Genomic DNA, 22794 nt, shown 5'->3' with positions numbered 1-22794 from the left:
GAACCATCAGCACATACCAGACACCACCCATACAACGCGAATGGAAAGACTTCAGAACTGGCATTTTAACTTTCACTCTCACGGAGGTCAAAGTTCATGCACAAACCCAAGTCTGCCTCTTTGCAAAATACCCCAGACATTCAGATGCATTTGTTTTTACAGAGCATGTTTGGGTGCATGTGAAGTTTAGCTTAACACAACTGAAAAAAGGTCTTAAACTGTGGCATTTTGTTCACTTGTGTTTTTCAGTTTAAATTTTATTCATTTAAGCCATTTCTAATTGTTGTCAGTGATTTACTATGAGTCTTTTTTTAAGTGAGAGGCCCATAGTCAATCCTCTGTCAGTAAAAGCATCTGGTTTGGACCTGAGTTTAAACTTTGGAGGAAGAAATATTTTTGGTTTAAAAGGCAAAGATTCAATGTCTGTATTGTTTATGTTCAGGAAAGTAATATCTGTGTAATCCCTCAGTCGTCTGGTCAGATTGCTGGTATCAGATATTTTATTAAATAGTTATAAGGCAGTGTCCAGCAGCAATCTGACCAGAACTAAAGAGGCGCCGTGGATTGTATTTGATATTAATAAAACAAAATTAAAAGTCTTATTGAAAACTGGGCTTGATCAATTTGACATTTTTTTCTCATATTCTTCAGCTGTTTGGATGCCATCAGTCCACAAAAATCTGAAAAACAATACTGAACGACTGTAATCTGACATTATATATTATATATATTATATTACATTATATATTATATATATTACATTATATATCTGCATTATATATTTTTGTTGTCTTGTATATAAACTTATGCAAGAGTTTCCCCAACTCTTGCATAAGTTTATACTCCATAGTTGGAGTTACACTGAATGCTTTCGCATTATTATTATTATTATTATTGTTATTATTATTATTATTATTATTATTATTATTATTATTATTATTATTATTATTATTATTATTATTATTATTATTATTATTATTATCTATTTCTAATTGTAAACTTGCAGTTTATCTGCATGTATACTCTTGAATGTGGTTATATACTTTATTTAGGAACTATGTCTAATGTACATGTGTGTATGTGAGGATATATGAATGTATAGGAGTAAGTTAATCTTAATGTATTTGTGTATATAACAATCATGCCTGTGCTTACCCAATTCCATCTGCAGGAAAGGGGGAAATATAAATAAATAAATAAATGTAGACTTGCCATTTAGTCCAAACTGTTCTATTTTTGGATCACTCATCCTCACATCTTGTGGAACGACACCAGTAACATTCCCTGACTTTTCTTAAAATAGAAATACTTTGGCGTCTGTTTATTTGACACAAAACAGTTTTATGTATTTTATCTTTATCAAAAATGTTTCTTTAAGTCCCCCCTTGTCAAGCCTCCTGCTCTGGCTCAACCTCTGCCATCTGGGACATGCATTAAGCTTAGTGTGGATATGTTTAATTGTGTCTTTATTTGTCTGAAGCTGATAAGCCTGGACTCCTTCAGTGTCAACGTGACCGGCCTGGTCCAGACATTCCAAGCTGACCACTGCTAACTTTAACTGTTTCTGCCCATGCAGCAAGTGGGAGCTGGGGATTTCTGCTCCTATGACCACAACACTGCATGAAAACACACATAAAAAATAAACAGAAGAAGGAGAGAACGAGGTGAAGAGAGAGAAAAAGCACCACGCCACAGTCTTTTTCGGTCCTGTTGTTCTACATGCTCAGCCACACAATGCAGCGGGCGACCACAACTGACTTCACAGTGTATGGGCGGGTATTTGTCATATTGTGGGGACTAAAATCTGTAAACACACTCACAGCATCGCGACCCGGATTCCATATGAGAACAAAAATCAGATCCCATAACCAGTGATGGGAAGAATACTTTGAAAAGGCATTTAGCTACAGAATACTGAATACCTCCTTTTAAATGTATGTTGATGACTGATGGTTTAAAGTTCAGATATGCACTAAAATAGGTTTAGGTTAAGATTAGGCAAGTAGTAACTATGGTTATGGTTTGGATCAGTCTACATGAAACGTCCCCAAGGAGCACGCAAACCCAACGTGTGTGTGCATTGGAGCGAGAATGAGGGAAGGGTGCAGTGTCTGTAGGAGGCCACCAGAGGACACTGTGATCTAATATTGTATCAATGCTAAGACTTGGAAATACAATGTGGGAGATATACAGTGGGATGAGGATTGTGAATCAAATTAGCTTGTAAGTGTTATTAAATTATGTATTTTGCAAATGTCTTGGTTACAGTTTGTGTTGTTTTTATATTTAATTAGCATATCTAGCATATCTCCAAAACATCAAATGTGCTGTTTTAATATATCTCGTATATCTTTTATGCATAGTTTATTCTCTTGTAGGCTCCATCTCCCCTCTTTGTATTGTGCCATAGAATGTCTGTAACTGTTCACTACCCACACTCCTCTTCTGTCATGGTGGTCTTCAGAGCGGCCCATAGAGGTCTCCTCAAAGACAAACCGACCAATTGGAGCTAGAGTAACATAAGGTCAGAGGTCAGAGGGCAGATGACTACATGAGCAATGGAAAGTCAAGACCAACTGTCCATGTGTCTGGACCGTCCTGCAGCAGCTTACATAAAGGTCCACTAAAAACTTTATGGGGAAGACGCACATTTTTGTAGAAATGCAGAGACGTAAAATACAGCATGGAGAGTGTACTTTGAATCTATTCATTAATTTCATTTATTTGTTTAAAGCAGACCTATTCAACAAGATCGGCTTTTCAGATCTTTTAACCGTGTCATAGTTGCTTCTCCTTCTCATTTACTCAAAGTTGTTTTTGGAGTGATTCATGCAGGTTTGAGCAGTCTTTAATCTTCAATCTCCGTTTTCACCGCCACCGGCACACACCCGCTGCTCTGTACTTACTTCGTTCTCCAATTTTATTTTCTTAATCTATGATATGAGTAGGATTCGGCAGTGTCACGCAGTTATTTTGGTACAAATGAAACATATCTGCTGTTCGCTACCATGATCTGCAAAATCCAAAATGTGCAAATTAAAACATAATGATTCACAGGTGTCATAGATTATAACTATAAAGCAGACACAAGCACAATATGTCTGCTTTAATGCTGAGCTGCACTATATACCTTTTCTTGTGTCTATCTGCTTGTCTCTATACTTTGCCTGGAATGTTGCGCAGTATGGCATTAAACTTACAAGCAAGTGACAGCGCCAGGCTAAATGACAGATCAGATCTGTGGAGAGAACACCTTACTAACAGAGACCCTGCATGTCCTTTTAAGCAACAGATTAAAACTGTATCTTGTAATTGAATAAATGCAAGACATATAGATTAGATGTGATACTATGCCACATTTTAGCACATTTCTGTTAATAATAAAATTTGTGATAAATCGGGATAATAACCCAAAACCCCTTGTCAAAGTTTGATCTTGTCAGATGAGAGACTGCTACAAATACCAGGTGTCACAGTGGGGCATCCATGGCAAAAACTGTCATTGTGTCCTTAGGCAAGACACTTCACCCACATCGTCTAGTATGAAAGTGGTGTGTGTGAGTGTTGGTGGTGGTCGGAGAGGCAGATGGCACAGATTGGCAGCCTTGCTTCTGTCAGTCTGCCCCAAGACAGCTGTGGCTACAATAGAAACTTACCACAACCAAGTGTGGAGGGAACGAATAATGTACAAAACTTTGAGTGACTGGAAAAGCGCTATATAAAAGTAAGGCATAATAATAATAATAATAATAATAATAATAATAATAATAATAATAATAATAATAATAATAATAATAATAATAATAATAATAATATGTATATATAACAATACATGTATTATTATTATTATTATTATTATTATTATTATTATTATTATTATTATTATTATTATTATTATTATTATTAAATTGCCCATATTGTCAACTCCTAACAGGTGGCCTATTCATCCAAGTTAAAAGAACAGCTTTGATGATGAAAAGTATAGGTTATAGTGTGATCTGTACGCATGAAAAATGAACAAAAAGTGAGTATAAAGTGAGATGTAGCCACCTGGACATGGACAAATTGTGTAGCAGTATGTCAGCAGCACCTATAATCTGAAATGTATCCTTAGACAGCTCCAGTCCAGCATACAAAGAGGTGATGGTGATGTGCTATCCGCTCTACCACACCCTGACCTACAAAGGCTGCCCAAACCCCCGGAGCGACACACTACGATCCCCACTCTGGCCCTATCAGATCCAGCCGTCTGTAACTGGACCCTGGAGATGGAGAGATGGGAGGACACGATGACGGATGGTAGCTCTGGTGCTTGTGAAGTCCAAGCTCAAACTGCACACAGCCCACAGCACTGTTTCAGCACAGCACTTTCATCCCAAACACCTGCGATTTATTGGGGGAAACTCAAGCTACCTTGATCTCAAAAGTGTGACAAAAGGTAATGGCAGCATCTTTTGACAAATTCAGGATAATCTTCTTGCTGTTCTGCCCTGAATACTACCCTGTTCAAATCTGATTTCAAATGATTTCCTGATAGTTTTCTTCTTCTTTTCATTGTGTTTTTGTCTGTCCTACACCCAGTGGTGGAAGAAGTACTCAATTTTGCTACTTCAGTAAAAGTGCAGAAAAATACTCAAGTAAAAATGAAAAAATCTAAATTAAAAGTATTAGTAGTAGTGTACTTAAAAAGTAAAAAGATACCTAAAATTTATACTGAAGCACATTACAGAACTACACCTGTCCCACACCTGTCCTACCCCTGTCCTACATCTGTCCTACAAACTGTGAGGTGTCTTTGAATGTCTTATTATTATGAGTTGTTTTTATGACTGAAATTATAGACGAGACTAGGAAATATTGCGTTTATAACTAGAAACTCACACTACTGAGCTTTCTTAAAAACCATACACTACCAGTTTGGACACACCCTCTCATTCAATGTTTTTTTTTCTTTATTTTTACTAGTTTCTGCTTTTCTGACACATACGAATATCAAATATTTGAAACAGAAATGATGTTGAAAGTAATACAAATAAAGAGAAAAAAAAACACTGAAAGAAATGGTCCAAACTTTTGACTGGTACTGTATCTAAAAATACAGATAATACAATACCATATCAGTATTCAAAAGTATTCACAAAAGTAAACAAAAATCTAGCAGTATGCAGTAATAATGTTTACTGTGGTGTGTTTTGTCATTGTAGACCTTCAAACTTCTCATACAGGCCAAGCAAAATAAAAACAATTGGTTGTTTTTTATTAACATTCTCATTCTCAGCATCATTACCTGTATCCATGGAAGTCCTCTTTGATGTTCTGGACCAGAGGCGAGGGCAGAGGCTGGACGGTCCCAGGACTCAGAGGGGAGGTGGGGTAGTGTTTGCCCCGGGGATCCCAGGTGTAGCTGCTCTGGACCATGTTATGTGCCACTTTCTTTCGTCGGGGGAGTGTGCCGTGAATGGACACTTGCTGGGATGAAGCGGGGAGCTCTGATAGGCTGCCACCCGGGCCTGACGGAAGACTGTGTACGAAATAATACAAAACAAAATGTAGGTTACAAATACTTAACTTACAGGATTCTGATCAGCCCATGGAGTTTTCATCAGGAAATATCTAAATTATTACACCTTATTTAAGTGGAAATCCCATTCCTTTCAATGGAGAATTTGGCAAAAGTTTCGGCTCTAAAATATGATTTTAAAGTAGGTTGGTTTGTGTCAAATGTTTATGTGCAACAAGTCAACACTACACCAATTCTCTGGGAAATTTTAAATCGCCTCTGTAGTCCCTTTAGAACTTATTTGCTGTCAAGATCGGCAGCCTCATACAAAATAATACAACCCAAATGATGATGGCGGTGCCCACGGCAACTTCCACAATAAGGTGAATATGAGGTTTGGTTATAAGCTGGTTGGGACATTTTGATTGTGAAAAAGGTAGACTCTTGAATCTTCCATTATGCTGATCATGTAAAGTTGGAAATTCATGTATTTTGAGGAGCTGGTCATGAAATCCTATCATGACTAGTGTGATCTTTAAAGCTGCACTCTGTAACTTTTCAGGTGAGGTGGTGGTTCGCCATCTGCTTGTGTCCATGGAGATGTTATTGCTTTGCCTGAAATCTTCCAGTCAGTATGGCGTTAAATATATCATTCTTCATGGAGACAAGCCTGCTGACGCACCCAGGCAAGTTACAGGTTAGATCTGTGGAAACCTGCACCCGCTTACAGTAAGAATGCATGTTTTTAAAGGTATTTTGGAATTAAATGATGCAGATTTTGAGACATCCAGGACTAAAACATATCAGAGAGTAAAACTGAAAAACAGCTGGACATGGATATATAGAATTTTTGCACAATAAAAACACCTGTCGTCCTATAAATGCAAAAGAAATGCTGCGAAACATTTCAGGCAAAGCAATAACATCTCCATGGAGACAAGCAGATGATAGCCCTCCCCCAGAAAAGTTACATGATGCACCTTTAAAGGGCCAATATTATGCTATTTTCTGATCTGTGTTAAAATATTGTTTCTTCATCATAAACAGACCTGGAGTTGTGTTTTGTTTCATTCACACATTTTTAACACACAAACCCTGCATATTATAGTTCTCTCAAAAAAAAAAAAAAAACACTCTGTTGCACTTTGTGATGTCATGTGGTAAAACAGGAAGTGCTTCACTGTCTTTTTACGTTCCATGTAACTTCGCTAGAGTCATCTGGATCATTTCAGACCTGGAATTGCCAATATCTACTCAACAAAAGGTAAAAGGTAGATGTTAACTTGAAAACTATCGCTTCATGACATCACAAGGTGGAACAGAGCATTTTGAGCTTTGAAGATATAGACAGACTAATCATAAAGGATAACTCAAACATGTATGAGTGAAACAAAACACAACTCCAGGTGTGGTTCTGATGAGGTAACAGCATTATAACATGGTTAAATGAATACTTTCTACAAAACAATATAACAAACAAAAAAGATGAACATGTACACTTACCCAGACTTGGAACTGAGCAGGTCCATGGAGGAGGCCAGTGACCCCTGAAGCCTCCGGGATGAGCAGGTGTTTGGGGCCCCCACAGAGTACGAGGGTCCCGTCAGAGGAACGTGGGCCCCCCCTCCTCCGAGTGAGGGGGGGTGGTGCAGGGACCGGGGGAGACTGGCAAAACGCCCTTCGGCCATCATCCTCAACTCTACAAAAACACAACAACGAACATCAGGATTTGGTTACAGTGTGCACAGACACAGCATAACCTTAAAAAAATAAAACATTATGTAACCGTAGAAACACATCATAAGGCTAAGTGTCATCTTGCTCTATGAAATCTGAGCTCACAAACACTGAAGGTGGCTGACATAGACGGTTGTGACATACGACACGGGTAAAGAGATACAGTTATCGCACAAACAGATATACAAGTACGCGCATTATGAGGTACACATGTGGCCCGCGGGAGGGACAAAACTTCTGTTGTTGCATAAGAATCAGTGACATAATTCTATACTTTAAAAGCTACAATACTAAATCAATTTTGTAATGGAATATCAAATGTTAACACCACAAAAAACATCTAGAGTTAAGGAATGACACTATTATTGACACCATAAAAAACATATTGTGTAGAAATTAAGTTAATGTGACATAAAAGCCACATAAAAAAATCACTTTACTTTTATGTTTAGTTTAATGGAGACATGATTAAAGTAAAATGACTTATTTTTGCTTGTAAAAGTCACACAATATTCTTATGAATCTTATGATTACATTGTGATCTGGATAATCATGATTATCGATTAACCAATGGTGGAACAAAACTAAAAGTGTCTGTGTAATTCCTCAGTCGTCCAGGTCTGAGTTATAGCAAAAGAAAATGGACAAATTGTCGTAGGAGTGAAGACGTTTTGCTGCTCATCCAAGCCACTTCTTCATTTCTGGTCAGTTTACTGGTGGACACTGCCTTATATCTGTCTGAAGGGAGGGGCTAACTACACTGAAACTGTAAACAGCTATTGTCTCCAGTTTCAGCTGAAACTACCCTATTCAACCTTTAACGATGGTGTTAAGGCAGTGTCCACCAGTAATCTGACCAGAACTGAAGAAGCGGCTTAGATGAGCAGAGAAACATCTTCACTTCTACAAAAATGTGTCCCGTTGACAGATTTACACTTTGGCTTTTGCTATAAAAAACTAAAAGTAAAAATAATAGTACAAAAATTAGTAGCAGTACAACATTTTAGTTACTGTGCTTTACTTAAGTTGCAGTAGATACTTTTTACTATCTGTACTTTCTACTCCACTACATTTTGGAACACGACTGAAAAGTAAAAGTACTTTTTATTTTTGTTTGAGACCTGCAGAAAAACATGTTTTAAAACATACATAGTTTGAGCAAATAAAAATATACAAATGAAAACAACACACATCTTTGTCAAAATCACTACATTTAAAGCCTCATAAGACCTAAAAAATATGGGGAAAATGCTTTTACTTTTTTACTCATGTTTTATATAGGTACTTAAATATTTTCACTTGAGTAGATTTATCCGTGTGTTACTTTTTCTTGATTTTTTTCTTCTCCAATATCAATATTGCAATTAATACATATTTTGTAATAAACAAACCAATAAAAAACAGTACTTTGTTTCTAGACAGCAAATAGTCACACCAGTCGTGTTGTAGTAAACTAAAGTACTTTTATCTGCTGTCTCCTGTAGCTAAATGCATCAACTTATAAATAGCCAAAGCTTCTGCAGTTTTATCAAATATTTATTGGATTCTCAATATAACTGGTAATGCATTTTAACAACTCCCAAAAGTGCACTGTTCTGCTTTTGTCCCAAACAAACGGCACACCATTTGAAAACACTTTTGTGGCTCTATTTTGGCGTGGTACTGATAGACGAGCAGATATAAATACTCCGAGATGTGCAGGGGTTTTGTTGACAGAGATGGAAACAGTGGGCAGATCCCTGTTAAATTCCCCAGCTGTGTGAGGATGATGAGTGGACAGTGCACTCCTCAATCAGTCATCATGGCTGTTAGTCACACAGCAGAATTGAAACATCATTTTCTGAGCATTTTGGCAGACAGGACACTCCCAACTCCTGATCTCAACTACACCTGTCATGATAATTAGGACAAATCTATGCTTCGATAAGAGACATTTTTAGGCTTGTGTGCACCTTTTGTCTAAGATTAAAGTTAAGGTACATTTTATTTGACCTCTGCATTTGACCCGTCCTTCAATGCTACTGGGACAACCTGTCAATCGAGAGCTATGGGCCCCAGTGCTGCACCCAGGGACCCGTCTCCAGATCTTGAGCTAGGTTTGGTCAGAATGACCTTAGCCGGAGGACTATACCTATTGTGCATGTTTTGGGTTCTTTTTTCTTCATCTTTATCATTATTTCTACAGGGAGAGCCTAATGGCAGCACCAGACTTTTTATCATGAACCACCTGTTCAAATACAGAACAATATAAACAAAAACAAACAAAACTAATGGCATAGGGCCATTTAAAACATTCAAAACAGGAGCAGCTGTGATTATAAATGTTTATCACCCAATTATTCAAGTGCATTAGTGGCTTTACGTGACCTTGAAATGTGTTCTATTTTTGGGAAGCAAGATAACCACAAGCTTTTTTTCTGTTTTCATTTCTAGTGTGGCCAGGTTTTAAATGTAGACAATTATGAGATCTGGTATTAAAAGTTCCAAAGTTGTCAAAGTTCAACAAACAAGTGAGACATTCAAGATTGATGGGGGAAACTGGAGCGCTCACAAGAAACCCACCTAGACGCAGGAAGAACATGCAAACTTTGCACAGAAAAGGCCTAAATGCTGTGAGGTGAGAGTGGCAGCCACCCAACCACTATGCCACACTGGTGGAGGATATGTTTGCTTTTATTTACTGCTCATATTTTTTCCAATGTGTTTTAAACATTTTACTGGGATCATCTAGCTTTAGTATTTAGTATTTTTGTTTTAGTGGCACAAAGTAGTTTCAAAATGCTTGTTTATTGTGGTATTTTGTGATGCAGTTAATCACACTTCAAACGTTGTCATCGTGACAGTCCTAATCTCGTCCAGACTCGGAGCTGGGCTACTGTGTGTCGCTGCAGATAGTGATCGCTGCTGCTTTAGGCTAAATACTGGTTTTATTCTGCAGACATCCACATGCAGAGAGACAGACACTGCTTCAGCCAGATGTACAACAAATTCTTTCCTTTGTCGTGTTGTTTCAGAAGAAAAACAAGGTCTATAAAAAGGAGGATTTCAAACTGCAGCCTGTCGTAACTGTAACTTTCTGGGTGTTATCGTCAAATACCTAAATTTGTAGTATAAAATCTTTTAATTCTTTTACTGGACCCGTGAATCTATTCTCAAAACACAAATCACTTCATGAATTATACACTGACATCACACCGCTACAGTTACAAACACAACAACAAAACCTCACTGTTATGGAAATATCATATAAAGCACTGACATTCTTATTATGGTGAAGTCTGTTGTTGTATTATTGATGTCACTGACTCCATGACCTAATGTCTAAAGCATTACCTCATACTCAGAGGGTCAACCTTTGAACTTTGTGTCTGCCCTGGTCCCTGATCAGGTCAGGTCCCTGAACCCAGCACTGCATTGATCTGCTCTTTTCACGACCGGATAAGACCACAATCTACATCAACACGGCTTATCAAAATTCTAGGTAAAGGTATATACTGAAAACTACTCCCAGCACGTGCACACATGTTGAGCTTACATGCTTTTGGGGGACATTACATTCACTTACATTCATATCCTAAACATGACCATAGTTACTATTTCTCAAACCTAAACACAAACCTAAACCAATTCTAGCCCATATCTGAACTTTAAATCAAACTGTTGATCTAATAACAAAGGAATTACATCGGTGAGCTGATTTTTATCCCCATAATAGAAGTTAGGTCCCCATGATGTAAGCATGTACACAGATTTTAGCTCCCACAATGTTATAAATACCACCAACACACACACATGCATGCACACGCACACGCACACACACATAGTTTATGTTATTGTTATTTAGGGCGACAGTAGCTCAGTTGGTGGAGAGTTTGTGCATTGATCAGCTCCCACACATGAATGCTGTCGTTGTGTTCTTGGGCAAGACACTTAACCCACCTCACCCCCAGTGTACACTGGTGTATGAATGTGTGTGTGAATGAGTGAGTGGTTCCTTGATGTAAAGCTTTGACTGGCTTGAAAGTGGAATCACTGCTTCATTTTCAAACTTTCTCTTGAATAAATGCTGTTCCTGACCTCTGCAACCAACTCACTCCCACACTTCAAAACTCATCTGTTTCAACTGGCCTATTTACTCCACTGTCTCCCTTTCAATGTATGTTTTTAATGCCTATTTTTAACTTTTGTATATTAAAGATTATATTATGGAAAATTGACTAATGTGAGCTTTTAGTCATGTTATAATGCTGTTGCCTCATCAAAATACCTCAAGTTGTGTTTTGTTACATTCATACATGTTTCTGTAATTCTGTATTATTAGTCTGTCTACATCTCCAAAGCCCAAAATGTTCTGTTCCACCTTATGATGTCATGTAGTGGTAGTTTTCAAGTCAACAGCTCATTTTACCTTTAGCTCAGTAGCGATTGGCAATTCCAGGACTGAAATGATCCACATGATTCTAGTGAAGGTGTATAGAGTTTAAAAACACAGTGGAGCACTTCCTGTATTACCGCATGACATCACAAGGTGGAGCGTTTTCTGTTTGAGAGAAGAAATCAGCCTAAATATGCAGGGTTTGTGTGTTAAACATGTGAGAATGAAACAAAACACAACTCCACATGTGTCTTTGATGAGGTAACAACATTATAACATAGATCATAAAATAGCATAATATGGGCCCTTTAATATTATTATTAATCAAATTATTGTAAAAAGTTCCAGCTAAAGTTGAAGTTATATTAAAATCAGCTTCTTTAAATGTCTCCAATTAACACAACACAGATTTAAGCAGCCTGAAGTGGGTCAGTAAAGCGTGCGGTGGTGGCTGTCAATAAACTGGTCAGTGGGATTAGGCCACAGCTGACCACACTTCAACACATTCAGACAAACCCAGCGAGCCTCAGCCACTCCATCCCAGCACACGACACAGGCTACAGTAAGAACAATGAGGGTCGCTCTGTGAAGGCATGCTAGGTCAGACACTGGATTCCTCTAGGGGCCAGAACGACCGGTGGATAGGGGAGGGGGAGAGGGAGGGGTCCATTATAAGAGCCCGAGGGAGTGACGGTCAGCTGCCTCCAAGTGTGTGTGTGGCCCCTACCATCTGTCACACCCCTCCAAACACCACTGCAGACGGACTCTCACTGAATACTTTCACAACATCCACAATCCTACGCATTAAGTATTCATGATGGAAACGAGCTAAAAGGGTACATACAGTGTGAAGTAACAGAGTGCACGTACGTACTCAGATTACTAATTTTGAGTAACTGTATTCTGGTACAGTTACTTTTTCATTTGGTAGTGTTCAGATAGGTGCAGATCTTGTCTATAGTTGGACTTAAATTACTGCATAACAAAATCAAGCTGTTTTTTTCTCTATGACATGACGCAACTCGGTGTAAAAGTATTCCAAGTACTCAGATACAGTACTCTGATTAAACCATGTATACAAAACACATTTTAATTCGGGTATTCTGTAACTAAATACAATTTCAGAGTATTCTTCCCATCACTGAGTACTGGGTATTGGTTGATTTTATTTGTTTGGACATTCAGTTGTGTACTGGCTTCAACAAACACACTTAAAATGTGTTTATTAGTGGCAAAGGGAGTGGCTGATGCAGATCCTGTTGTGTTAAAATGATGACAGACAAAGCGAAAATAACTGTGTTTTGGTCTAGATAACCCTGGGAAGGATTAGATCACCTCTGTTTCCATTACAGCTCACTTTCATTTACAAGAAATACTATGATACTGCTAACTACTGTATGTAATAACTGTTTGATTAGTTTATAAATGTGTGGTTTCAAAAGGGTTTGTAGTACAACAATAATACTGAGGACTACTTTGTGCCACTGATACAACCTGAAAAAGCATGAAAATCCAAGTAAACCTTTTTGTAATAACAGATTGCAAATAAACATGATTTGCAAAAAAATGAATGGCACAATTAGTGATGTGCCGATACTGATACCGATATTGATGAATTAGCTGGATCGAGTATCAGTTGCATAATATCAGTTTAACCGATATCTTGGTTGGGCTTTTAATTAAATGTAATGATGCTATTTACAGGCAGATTTTGGCCTAGAATGTCTCATAATGTTTAATATTTTTTTGTTTTATCCATTTAACGTTGTCCGTGTAGTGATTTGAAGAAAAGCAGCAGTAACACAACACAACTGCATCTCTTTTGTAGTAAGTTAACTGCATTTTAACGACATAAGTGCCATTTTCCGTCCCTACACTGGTATCGGTTAATATCAGAAGTCAAAGTATTGAAACTGAAAAAGCTGGATCACGAACCTTGGCACAATATATGTACTGTGCAAATTAAATCACACTACACACACTACAAAAAATAAGAAAAAGTTGCCAATTAGTACAAATAAAAAAAATATTGAGCCCATAACTATTACTGAAGTCAACGTATAAAAACGTCAACTTCATTTTTGCAGTTATCCTTTTATGCAAATCCTGATTAAGTTTCATGCTCAAACAAAAGATGCCAGATTTACCTGCTATAATTTCATTTAATTTTAAACTATTTACATATATATTATTACCAATACTGTCATTTTGTGCAGCAATCCATGACAACTCAGTGTTTATTTGTTTTGACAGACAAAGCTACTTCTCTCACTCTGTTTCAACTTGCCTTCTGCCTCTCCTTTTGACCGGGTCCCTCTCATCCATCTTTCTTTCCTCTTCCAGCCCAGTGCACAGGGTCCCTCCTCCCTCATCTGTCCATCATGATGTCAGCACTTCTTTAGCCTGCCTCGTCATCCCTCGTTTTCTCTCCTTTGTCCCTCAGACTCTTGAACATAATTATTCTTTTCTTTCTACCCTTTCTTTCCTTAAGTCCGTGCATCCTGCCGTCTCTACAGCTGTTCACGCACAACTTTGACCCCATTACACACGCGCACACGCACACACACACACACACACACACACACATATACTGACAAAGACTTTTTAACCTAATTTCTTTTATTTGTCTTTAAAATTTTGACCAGGATAAATTTAAAGACGCACTACGTAACTTTTCTGATGAAGACTTTGCCACCTGCTCATTTCCCATATTGAAAGCAAGTTCGGCCATTACAGGTTAGATCTGTCGAGAGGCGAGCCAGCTCCAATAAAAAGTACTTTCAATGTATTTCTTTTTTTTTTTTTTTTTCAATAAAAACACCAGCAATGAATAAATGCAAGATAGATATGTTTAATGCTATAGTGTGGAACATTACTGGCAAACAATAACATCTAAGTAAAGACAAGCAAGTAGCTGACCTTCCACTAGAACAGTTACATAGTGCACTTTGGATGATTTAAGTAAAGTTGGCCATCTTAAGTGGGACTTGAGTTAATGATGATCTCTTAATCTTTTGGTTTATGGGATCTTTCAACACTGCATCGGTTCAGACAGAACACAAGGACAGGAGTTTGGTTCTGAGCTCGCTTATACAGAGCATAATAGATTAGAATCCCTGGCAACAAACTTTTGGCCTTATCTCGCAATGGATCATGGACCATAGATCTTTAAAGTGGGATTAAACACCTAAACTCCGCCCACATCCACATTTCAAATACAGCTGGTATACTGGGAAGCACTTGGAGGACTAAAGAAGAGAGGGAGGGGGGAGGAAGAGGGGCGGGGTCTGGACACATGAGGATCAATGTTATTGGTCTAACAGGTGTCCACATGTCAAACTCCGCCCTGGCAGCCAGGTGTTTGTATTCAGAAACACCTGGCTGTAATAAGGGCAGTCCTGTGTGATGTCACCAACTATCTGAAATTGCAGAGGCCACTGAACCCAACACACACTTAGATTTAGATGTTTCTGGCCATAAAGCTATGCTAAAATTGCCAAAAAATGATTAGAAACCATATACTGTATATATAAAGGGACATAGCAAACCTGCAAGCTGACACGTTCCAAATAGAAAGTGAGAATGGGTGCGCTTCTAGCTCCATCAACTGACTCCAATTCACTTTACATTGAAAGACTGTCGCCTCTCTCTTTGTAACTGCTGCTGTCAGGCTCGTTATTTTGGTCGTAAAATGTTCGTATTTTTATTTAGCTAGTTTGTCCGTAAATCAAGATATGAACATCAACAATAGACAAATCAGGCGCCTTCTTTGCCCGAGGTTGTTCCCGCTAGCGTTACACTCCCACAGTCCATTTCTGTATACAGTCTATGCTAGGAGCAAAAGCTAACACTATTGAAACACTATATACACACATATATTTAGTAACAAAAAAACAAAAAAAGGTGGATTTAGTGTTTAGTTCCACTTTAAGTTTCATTTTCTTTGCCTGCTTAATGTAACCCCTTGTAGCTGAAGTAAAATAATATTCACCATACCTGGGGACATCCTCAATAAATATCATATGAAGTGCGTAGCTAAGAAAGTAAATATGGACAAGTATTGCATAATGGAGACTGTACTGGCCAATGAGTGCTGCTATAAGCCTGTTATATACAATGAGGGATCACCATTTTCCAAAACATGCAGCAGTTTCATTGGGAAAGCTGTGTCCTTTAACCCTGTGATCCAGTTTTAGATTTGCTTCTAGAGTCAGAGAGGACAGAGAAGAAAGAGAGAGAGAGACTTATATTTGTTTTATTTTGTATAAATCCAGGCAAATGAGCCGACTGCCGTCCTAATGTTTACTCTGCCATTTCCCCTTCCTGCTAATCTGCTTCCCACCCAAAGACTAAACTGTCTCTGCACCACTGTTCCCTCTTCAAGGTTATATTTTTGTAACTACTGTTTAATATTATGGTATTATGACTTTGGTTCACAGAAAAAAAACAACAACATGTAAAATAGTCTGTGTAGCTTAAAGGGACCATATCATGTTATTTTCTGATCTATGTTACAATGTTACCTGGAGTTGTGTTTTATTTCATTTACACGTTTAAAGCACAAACCCTGCAAATTTATTTATAGTTCTTCCCTCAAACAGAAAACACTCTGTTCCGCCTTGTGATGTCACTTGTTAATACAGAAAGTGCTCCACTGTGTTTTTAAACTCCATAAACCTTCACTAGAATCATTTGGATAATTTCAGCTCTGGAATTGCCAATCTCATCTGACCTGAAGGTAAAAGCAGCTGTTAACTTGAAAACTACCACTTCATGACATCACAAGGTAGAACAGAGCATTTTGAGCTTTTGAGATGTAGACAGACTAATAATAAAGGGTGTCAATGAAACAAAACGCAACTCTAGGCATGTTTTTATTTGCTTTCCAACATGGTTAAAAGCTCACAAGAATCCATTTTGTGCAGTATAGGACCTTTAGGACCTCTCTAATCTGCCGTTTCTAGGCAAAGTCCTTGAAAAAGTTGTTTACCAACAACTTATTAATTTTCTCCAAATGAACAACTCCTTTGATGTCTTCCAATCAGGTTTTAGACCCCACCACAGCACTGAGACTGCTCTTATCAAGGTGACAAATGACATCCGCCTGAACACTGATGCAGGCAAAGTCTCAGTCTTGATCCTGTTAGATCTGAGTGCTGCCTTTGACACTGTGGATCATGGGATCCTCTTACAGAGAATAGGGGACTGGGTGGGCATCTCTGGTACGGCACTAAACTGGTTCAAGTCCTAGCTAGAAAACAGGGAGTACTTTGTTGAAATTGGAAAGTGTGTCTCGGATAAGGTGTCCCTGACCTGTAGGGTGCCCCAGGAGTCAATCCTGGGACCCCTGTTGTTCAATCTCTACATGCTGCCGTTAGGCCAGTTAATACACAGCAATAATGTGTCTTACCACAACTATGTGGATGACACTCAGATCTATGTCTCACTGGCAGCAGGTGAATATGGACCATTGGATTCACTCTGCCACTGCATCCAACAGATCAGTGTGTGGAGGCAAAACAACTTTCTCCAGCTAAACTCAGACAAGACTGAAGTCATCATCTTTGGCCCACAGAAACATAGAGAAAGTGTTAGCAGTCACCTCCAGTCTCTCTCTCTTTAAAACCTTCAAATCAGGCTACAAATCTAGGGGTAATAATGGACTCAGACTTGAACTTTAACAGCCACATCAAATCAATAACATCTGCAGCATTTTACTACCTAAAAACATTGTAAAAATCAAAGGTATACTGTCAAAGCCAGACTTAGAGAGACTTATCCATGCATTTGTCTCCAGTAGGTTAGACTACTGTAACGGCCTGCTCACTGGCCTCTCCAGCCTTAACACAGCTGCAGTACATCCAGAACTCTGCTGCTCGGGGCCTGACTAGAACCAGGAAGTACGAGCACATAAGTCCTGTGCTCAGGTCTCTGCACTGGCTCCTGTAGCTCAAAGAATAGACTTTAAAGCAGCTCTGCTTGTGTATAAGTCTCTCCATGGCCTAGGTCCAAAGTACATCTCTGAAATGTTAGTGCCATTTGAACCATCTCACACTCTGAGGACTTCAGGGACCGGCCTCCTGCTGGTGCCCAGAGTCAGGACTAAACATGGGGAATCGGCGTTTCAGTTTTATGCAGCTAAAACTTGGAACAGTCTTCCTGAAGATGTGAGACAGGCCTCTACTTTGACAATGTTTAAATCCAGGCTCAAAACAGTTCTGTTTAGCTGTGCATATGACTGAAAGGTTTTTATTCTGCACTCTTCTGTTTTAATGTTAATTTTATGATGATTATTTGTGATTATTTATGTTTTTAATGTGATTTTAATGTCCTTCTTGTTCTGTAAAGCACTTTGAATTACTTTGTGTAGGAATTGTGCTATACAAATAAACTTGCCTTTAAAGGAACACTACGTAACATTTCTCAAATGGGTCTGCCAACTGCTTGTCTCCACGGGGATGTTATTGCTTTGTCTCAGATCTTCCAAAGTAACGTATTAAAACATATCTATCTTGCATTTATTCTGTCATGTGTGTTTATATTGCTCAAAAATGGAAAAATGCCTCTCCACTGATCAGACCTGTAAAAAGACCTGGTAGTGTCTAAGTATACTGTAAGTATAATGCTACATAGTGGAACATTCCAGGTAAAGCAACAGCATCTTTCCACCACAAACATGACATAGCAAACTTAGAAATATCCTGGATCCTAAAATCCTAAAATGTATAAAATATAACACAACTACTTGGTATAATTCCTTAAGACAAATTGTGCATGAGCCACACATAGTAACAGGAGCAGGTCTGGACTTTTGTTTCCAAAATCCAAGGTTTTGTGTCTCATTTCGTGTCAGGACTCGTCTCCTTTATTGGCTTTAAGCTCATCTAAACATTTGTAAATGGGTTTGTTTGATGTCTTCACTTTTTAGGTTTAAAGAACATGGACTTTTTGAGTAGTGTTTATTCATGACTCATTATACGGACTACTGTGTGTACTGCGTGGAGTCTTTGTACCTTTTTTATGCTACTTGAGCTGTATTACAATTTATTGCCTTTGTTATTATTAAGAACTACTAATCTGTTATGTTATTAATCTTAAGTGCATTTATCCATCGCAGTTTGCCTGCCCATCCCTGCAGGTCTCTTAAGGATTCACGTGTTGGAACTAGAGATGCACTGATCCATCTTTTTCAGTTCTGATACCGATTTCGACTATAGCTTTACGTATCTCCTGATAACCAAAATCAACCGATACCAGCGATACTTAAGACTTAAATCAGCATTCATTTCCTTAGAACAAAAATAAAATAAGACTTATCTAAATGTGTTATGCAGCTCTTATTTATCCCTCAAGTAACTACTTTGTATAAACAAAAGTTCAAACATTCTAAGACTTTCTGGATTAATTACGAGAAAGTTGTCTTATTACATCAATTCATATGTTCAACCAGGATATCGACTGAACCGATATTTGGAAGCCCATATCTGATCCAGCTAATTTTTCAGTATCGGCGCCAATATCTGATAGCAGATCGGTGCATTCCTAGTTGGGATTAAATCAGGACTAAACCAGAAACAAAACCTGGACTAAACCTGAACTAGAGTAGGACTAAACTTCAACTAGACCAGGACTAAACCTGGACTAAACAGGACTAAACCTGGACTAGAACAGCACTAAACCTGGACTAAACCAGTACTAAACCTCAACTAGAATCAAACTATTCCAAGTTCGCACCAGGTCCAAAATGGGGTCAACTTAGGACCAAATAACAACAAGTGACTCATGGTGAATAGCTTTACACCAGTGAGAATAACAGACTATAGTGCAAGATATTTGGGGCTGGGGGGGCTTCCTTTGGTTGGGCCGGAGCGTCTTCCTGCTCTGGCATGCTCTGAGCACACAAACACAGACAAGACTGCATTAGGCAAACCACCCCTGGCCAGACGTGAACAATGGCATCCAGTGTCACATGACCGCGTTTAGAGTCGAGCTTTGTTCCCTCTTTACGGCGTGGGCCCACCAGCTCTACGGAACATATTAATGAGGGTCTATGTATTTAAACCCACTGCTCCAGCTGACTCCTGCACCTCACATGACTGTACATAAGAACAAGGGCAATGTCTAGAGCTGGAATTGTGTAGTTGTGAACAGAGGTGGGTAAGATTTGAGATAAATTACCAGGCAGGAGTTTGGACACACCCCTCTCATTCAATTTTGTATTTTTACTACTTTCTACATTTCATATACATACAGAAATTGTCAGATATATGAAGCAAGATATATAGAATTAGGTAGTAAAAAGAAAACGTTAAATAAGTACTAAATGTTTTTCGGCAAAGCAAAGGGCGGCTACTCTGAGGATTTGAACATAAAATACAAACAAAGATTTACTTTACTACATAATTCCATACATATTGCTTCATATTTGATGTCTTAAGTACTCAAACCACGACCCAATAAAGACAATGTGAATGCACCCTTCCTCAAGTACATATAGCTTACTTAAGTAAAACTATACTTTTTGGAGTACTTTTCATACCCCATACTTTTACTCCCACTTGAGTAACATATTGTGCAGTGTAACAGTACTCTTACTTGAGTAAAAGTTGTGGTTACAAGTCTACAAGTGACAAAAGCTTTATGTTGACAATATGAAATAATTTGAACAATTGTGTTTCTTGCACCGCTCTTTCAGATATCATTTAGTTTTTGTGGTACTTAATGTGGTAGTTAATATTTTGTCTTACATTAGTTACTACGTCCAAAGACACAAAGTCACTCATTCTTCAGTAGTATTTTCCCCAAAACACTCTTATCTGAGTAATTTCTTGGACCATTACTTTTATCATTACTATTATTTTGAAGTATTGGTTTTTGGCTACCCGGCTGTGGATCTGAATTGCGACAGATGTCCAAACCAAGTGTAAATGCAGCCTGTGTGTAATCTGAGTAAACAGGATTCAGATTTAAATGTCCCAATAGTAGAGTTTGCACAGTTGAGTTTTCTACATCCTAAAGTGTAATTAAAATGTGTCATAAACTATAATTACTCAGCCACTGGATATGTTCTTTAGCTGTTGTAAAGACTGTCTGAAATAAGGAGAGCATCGGAGATATATTTAAATCTACCACAGAGTTACAAAAACAATATCCGGCTACACTCAAGCCTACAGAGCCATTTGTCCTGATGATTTCATTTGGATTCTGTCATGTGGTTATGGCGTTTCAAGTACGGTTGACAAATTACAGAGGATAATATCTATACTAAAAACTAGTAGTAACATTGTATACTCGTTTAAACAAGCATCAATACTGAAAATTTATTTATAATGACCTCGATCTACTTTACATCAGAACTAGTATAAGATCACAAGGTCATATAAAAAAAATTGTTGGCATTTGAAAATTACATTATATTATTCCACTAACAAAGAGGGATTTTTTTTTATTTTTAAGGCATAGACAGTGGGGTATTCCTTAGTATCAAAATCAGTGGTGGAAGAAGTACTTAAATAAAAGTACTGATGCCGGAACAAAGAAATACTCATGTAAAAGTAGAAGTATTACATGAAGAAAAGTAAAATAAGTACCCGTTTGAAAATGTATGTAAAAAGTAAAATGGAGAAGTACTTTTGCATAGATTTTGCATTCAGATATTGATTTTGATACAGATTTGTGCTGGATTTTTGTTTTTGTTTTTCTTCTGGCTTCTGTTTTTTGTGTGTACATTTTTGTTTGCTCAAACCATGAATGTGTTAAAAAAATAAACCCTCAGACTTTTCAGCAGGTCTCAAACAATAATAAAAAACACTTTTACTTTTAAGTCCAGTTGAAAAATGTAGTGGAGTAGAAAGTACAGGTACTGCTGTCAAATGTAATGGAGTAAAAGTAAAAAGTGTCCACCTAAGTACAGATACAGATACAGTACTAATTTCAGTATCACCACAGCAGTTCCAAGTCTGTCTACTTCTTTTCAATTACCGTAGTGAGTGTCATTTTGGTTTCCCTGGTTCAGCCGTCTCACTTGATAATTGCTTGGGTTTGCTTTAAAGAGTGCACTCATTCCCTGAAAAATCACAAAATGCCAAATTTTTGTACTAGTGGGAAGATTTTGGTAATTTTTCTGTTCTACGATGAGGTTTGAGCTGTAGAGAGATGAATTATTAACTTTTATGTCTCATTATAGATGCTAACTAACTACTGAAGTGTTTCATTATGCTATTTATTTACTGCAGCTCATGTTTTTACCTATATTGTGCATTTAAATACTTTTTATCTTCTAAGATCTTGTTTTTACATATTATTCTTTGAAAATAACAGAGTATGTGCTTCTTTTAATGTTTTATCTTACATTAACGTCAAATTATACTTCCTTTATGGTTTGGGTTCAATATTATCATTTATCATCTATATTTACTTCAGCAATGTATCGTACTTAAAATGTGATATTGTGACAGGCCTAAATTTATATGTAAAAATATATTTTAAAAATCCCAAAAAAGGGGTTCAAACTGTCAATTTCATGCAAGATTATGGTTTCAACAGAACAATCAAAGTTACTGTGTAGTACAAAATGGGACGAAACGTGAATGAGCCATTTTGGTGGATACTTAAAATAACAGCATGCGTGTAAATACAGGGCAGACCGAGCATGAGTCAGTTGGTCAGTCTTTGCAGAGAGTAGCAGGTCACGTAGTGCTGACGGCTGGCAGGAATACCAAACACCTTACCCCACCAAAACTAGTAACTCAATATCATTCACAGACACAGGAGCCCACGCTCATTCATGAGCAAAGAGCTACCGAAATGTTCAAATAACCCACCAAAATATGCAACAAATATCATAAAGTACTCCCCCATTGCATACAGAGACTTTTACATTCATAATTATGTGCCATATTAAGTGCAAGTACAATTCAAAATCTGTTGAATATTGCAGTGGTTCTGTCATACAAGTAGGTCTAGGATAAACTAGGTGAATAAGATTCTGCAGTTGGGTCTTTATTTTTAATTAGGCACAGTATTATTTATATTGTAGCCAAATAAACCGCTATGTGCGTATCTCTGTGCAGATATTTTTTTAGTAAAGCCCCACTGACTTTAACTTTTTGGCCAAGAAATAAACATAAAAGCATGGTTTTTTTTGTGTTGTTTTTGTTTCATTTTGGATGAAAAACATTCT

At 37.7% G+C, this 22794-nt stretch overlaps 1 protein-coding gene across 2 annotated transcripts in view; it reads right to left on the bottom strand.

Annotated features, from left to right (window-relative positions):
• bcar3 (BCAR3 adaptor protein, NSP family member) overlaps positions 1–22794 on the bottom strand; it is a 106174-nt gene that overhangs the window by 60917 nt on the left and 22463 nt on the right. For both annotated transcript variants that reach the window (XM_055221403.1, XM_033992129.2), the window contains 2 exons: positions 7004–7199; positions 5288–5521 (listed from right to left, as the gene is read on the bottom strand). In XM_055221403.1, coding sequence (XP_055077378.1) covers positions 5288–5521; positions 7004–7199 — 430 coding nt within the window. The remainder of the gene's footprint in view (positions 1–5287; positions 5522–7003; positions 7200–22794) is intronic.

The sequence above is a fragment of the Periophthalmus magnuspinnatus genome, chromosome 4 (assembly GCF_009829125.3).
Source record: "Periophthalmus magnuspinnatus isolate fPerMag1 chromosome 4, fPerMag1.2.pri, whole genome shotgun sequence".
NCBI lineage: Eukaryota > Metazoa > Chordata > Actinopteri > Gobiiformes > Gobiidae > Periophthalmus > Periophthalmus magnuspinnatus.
This window is presented reverse-complemented; position numbering and strand designations above follow the sequence as displayed.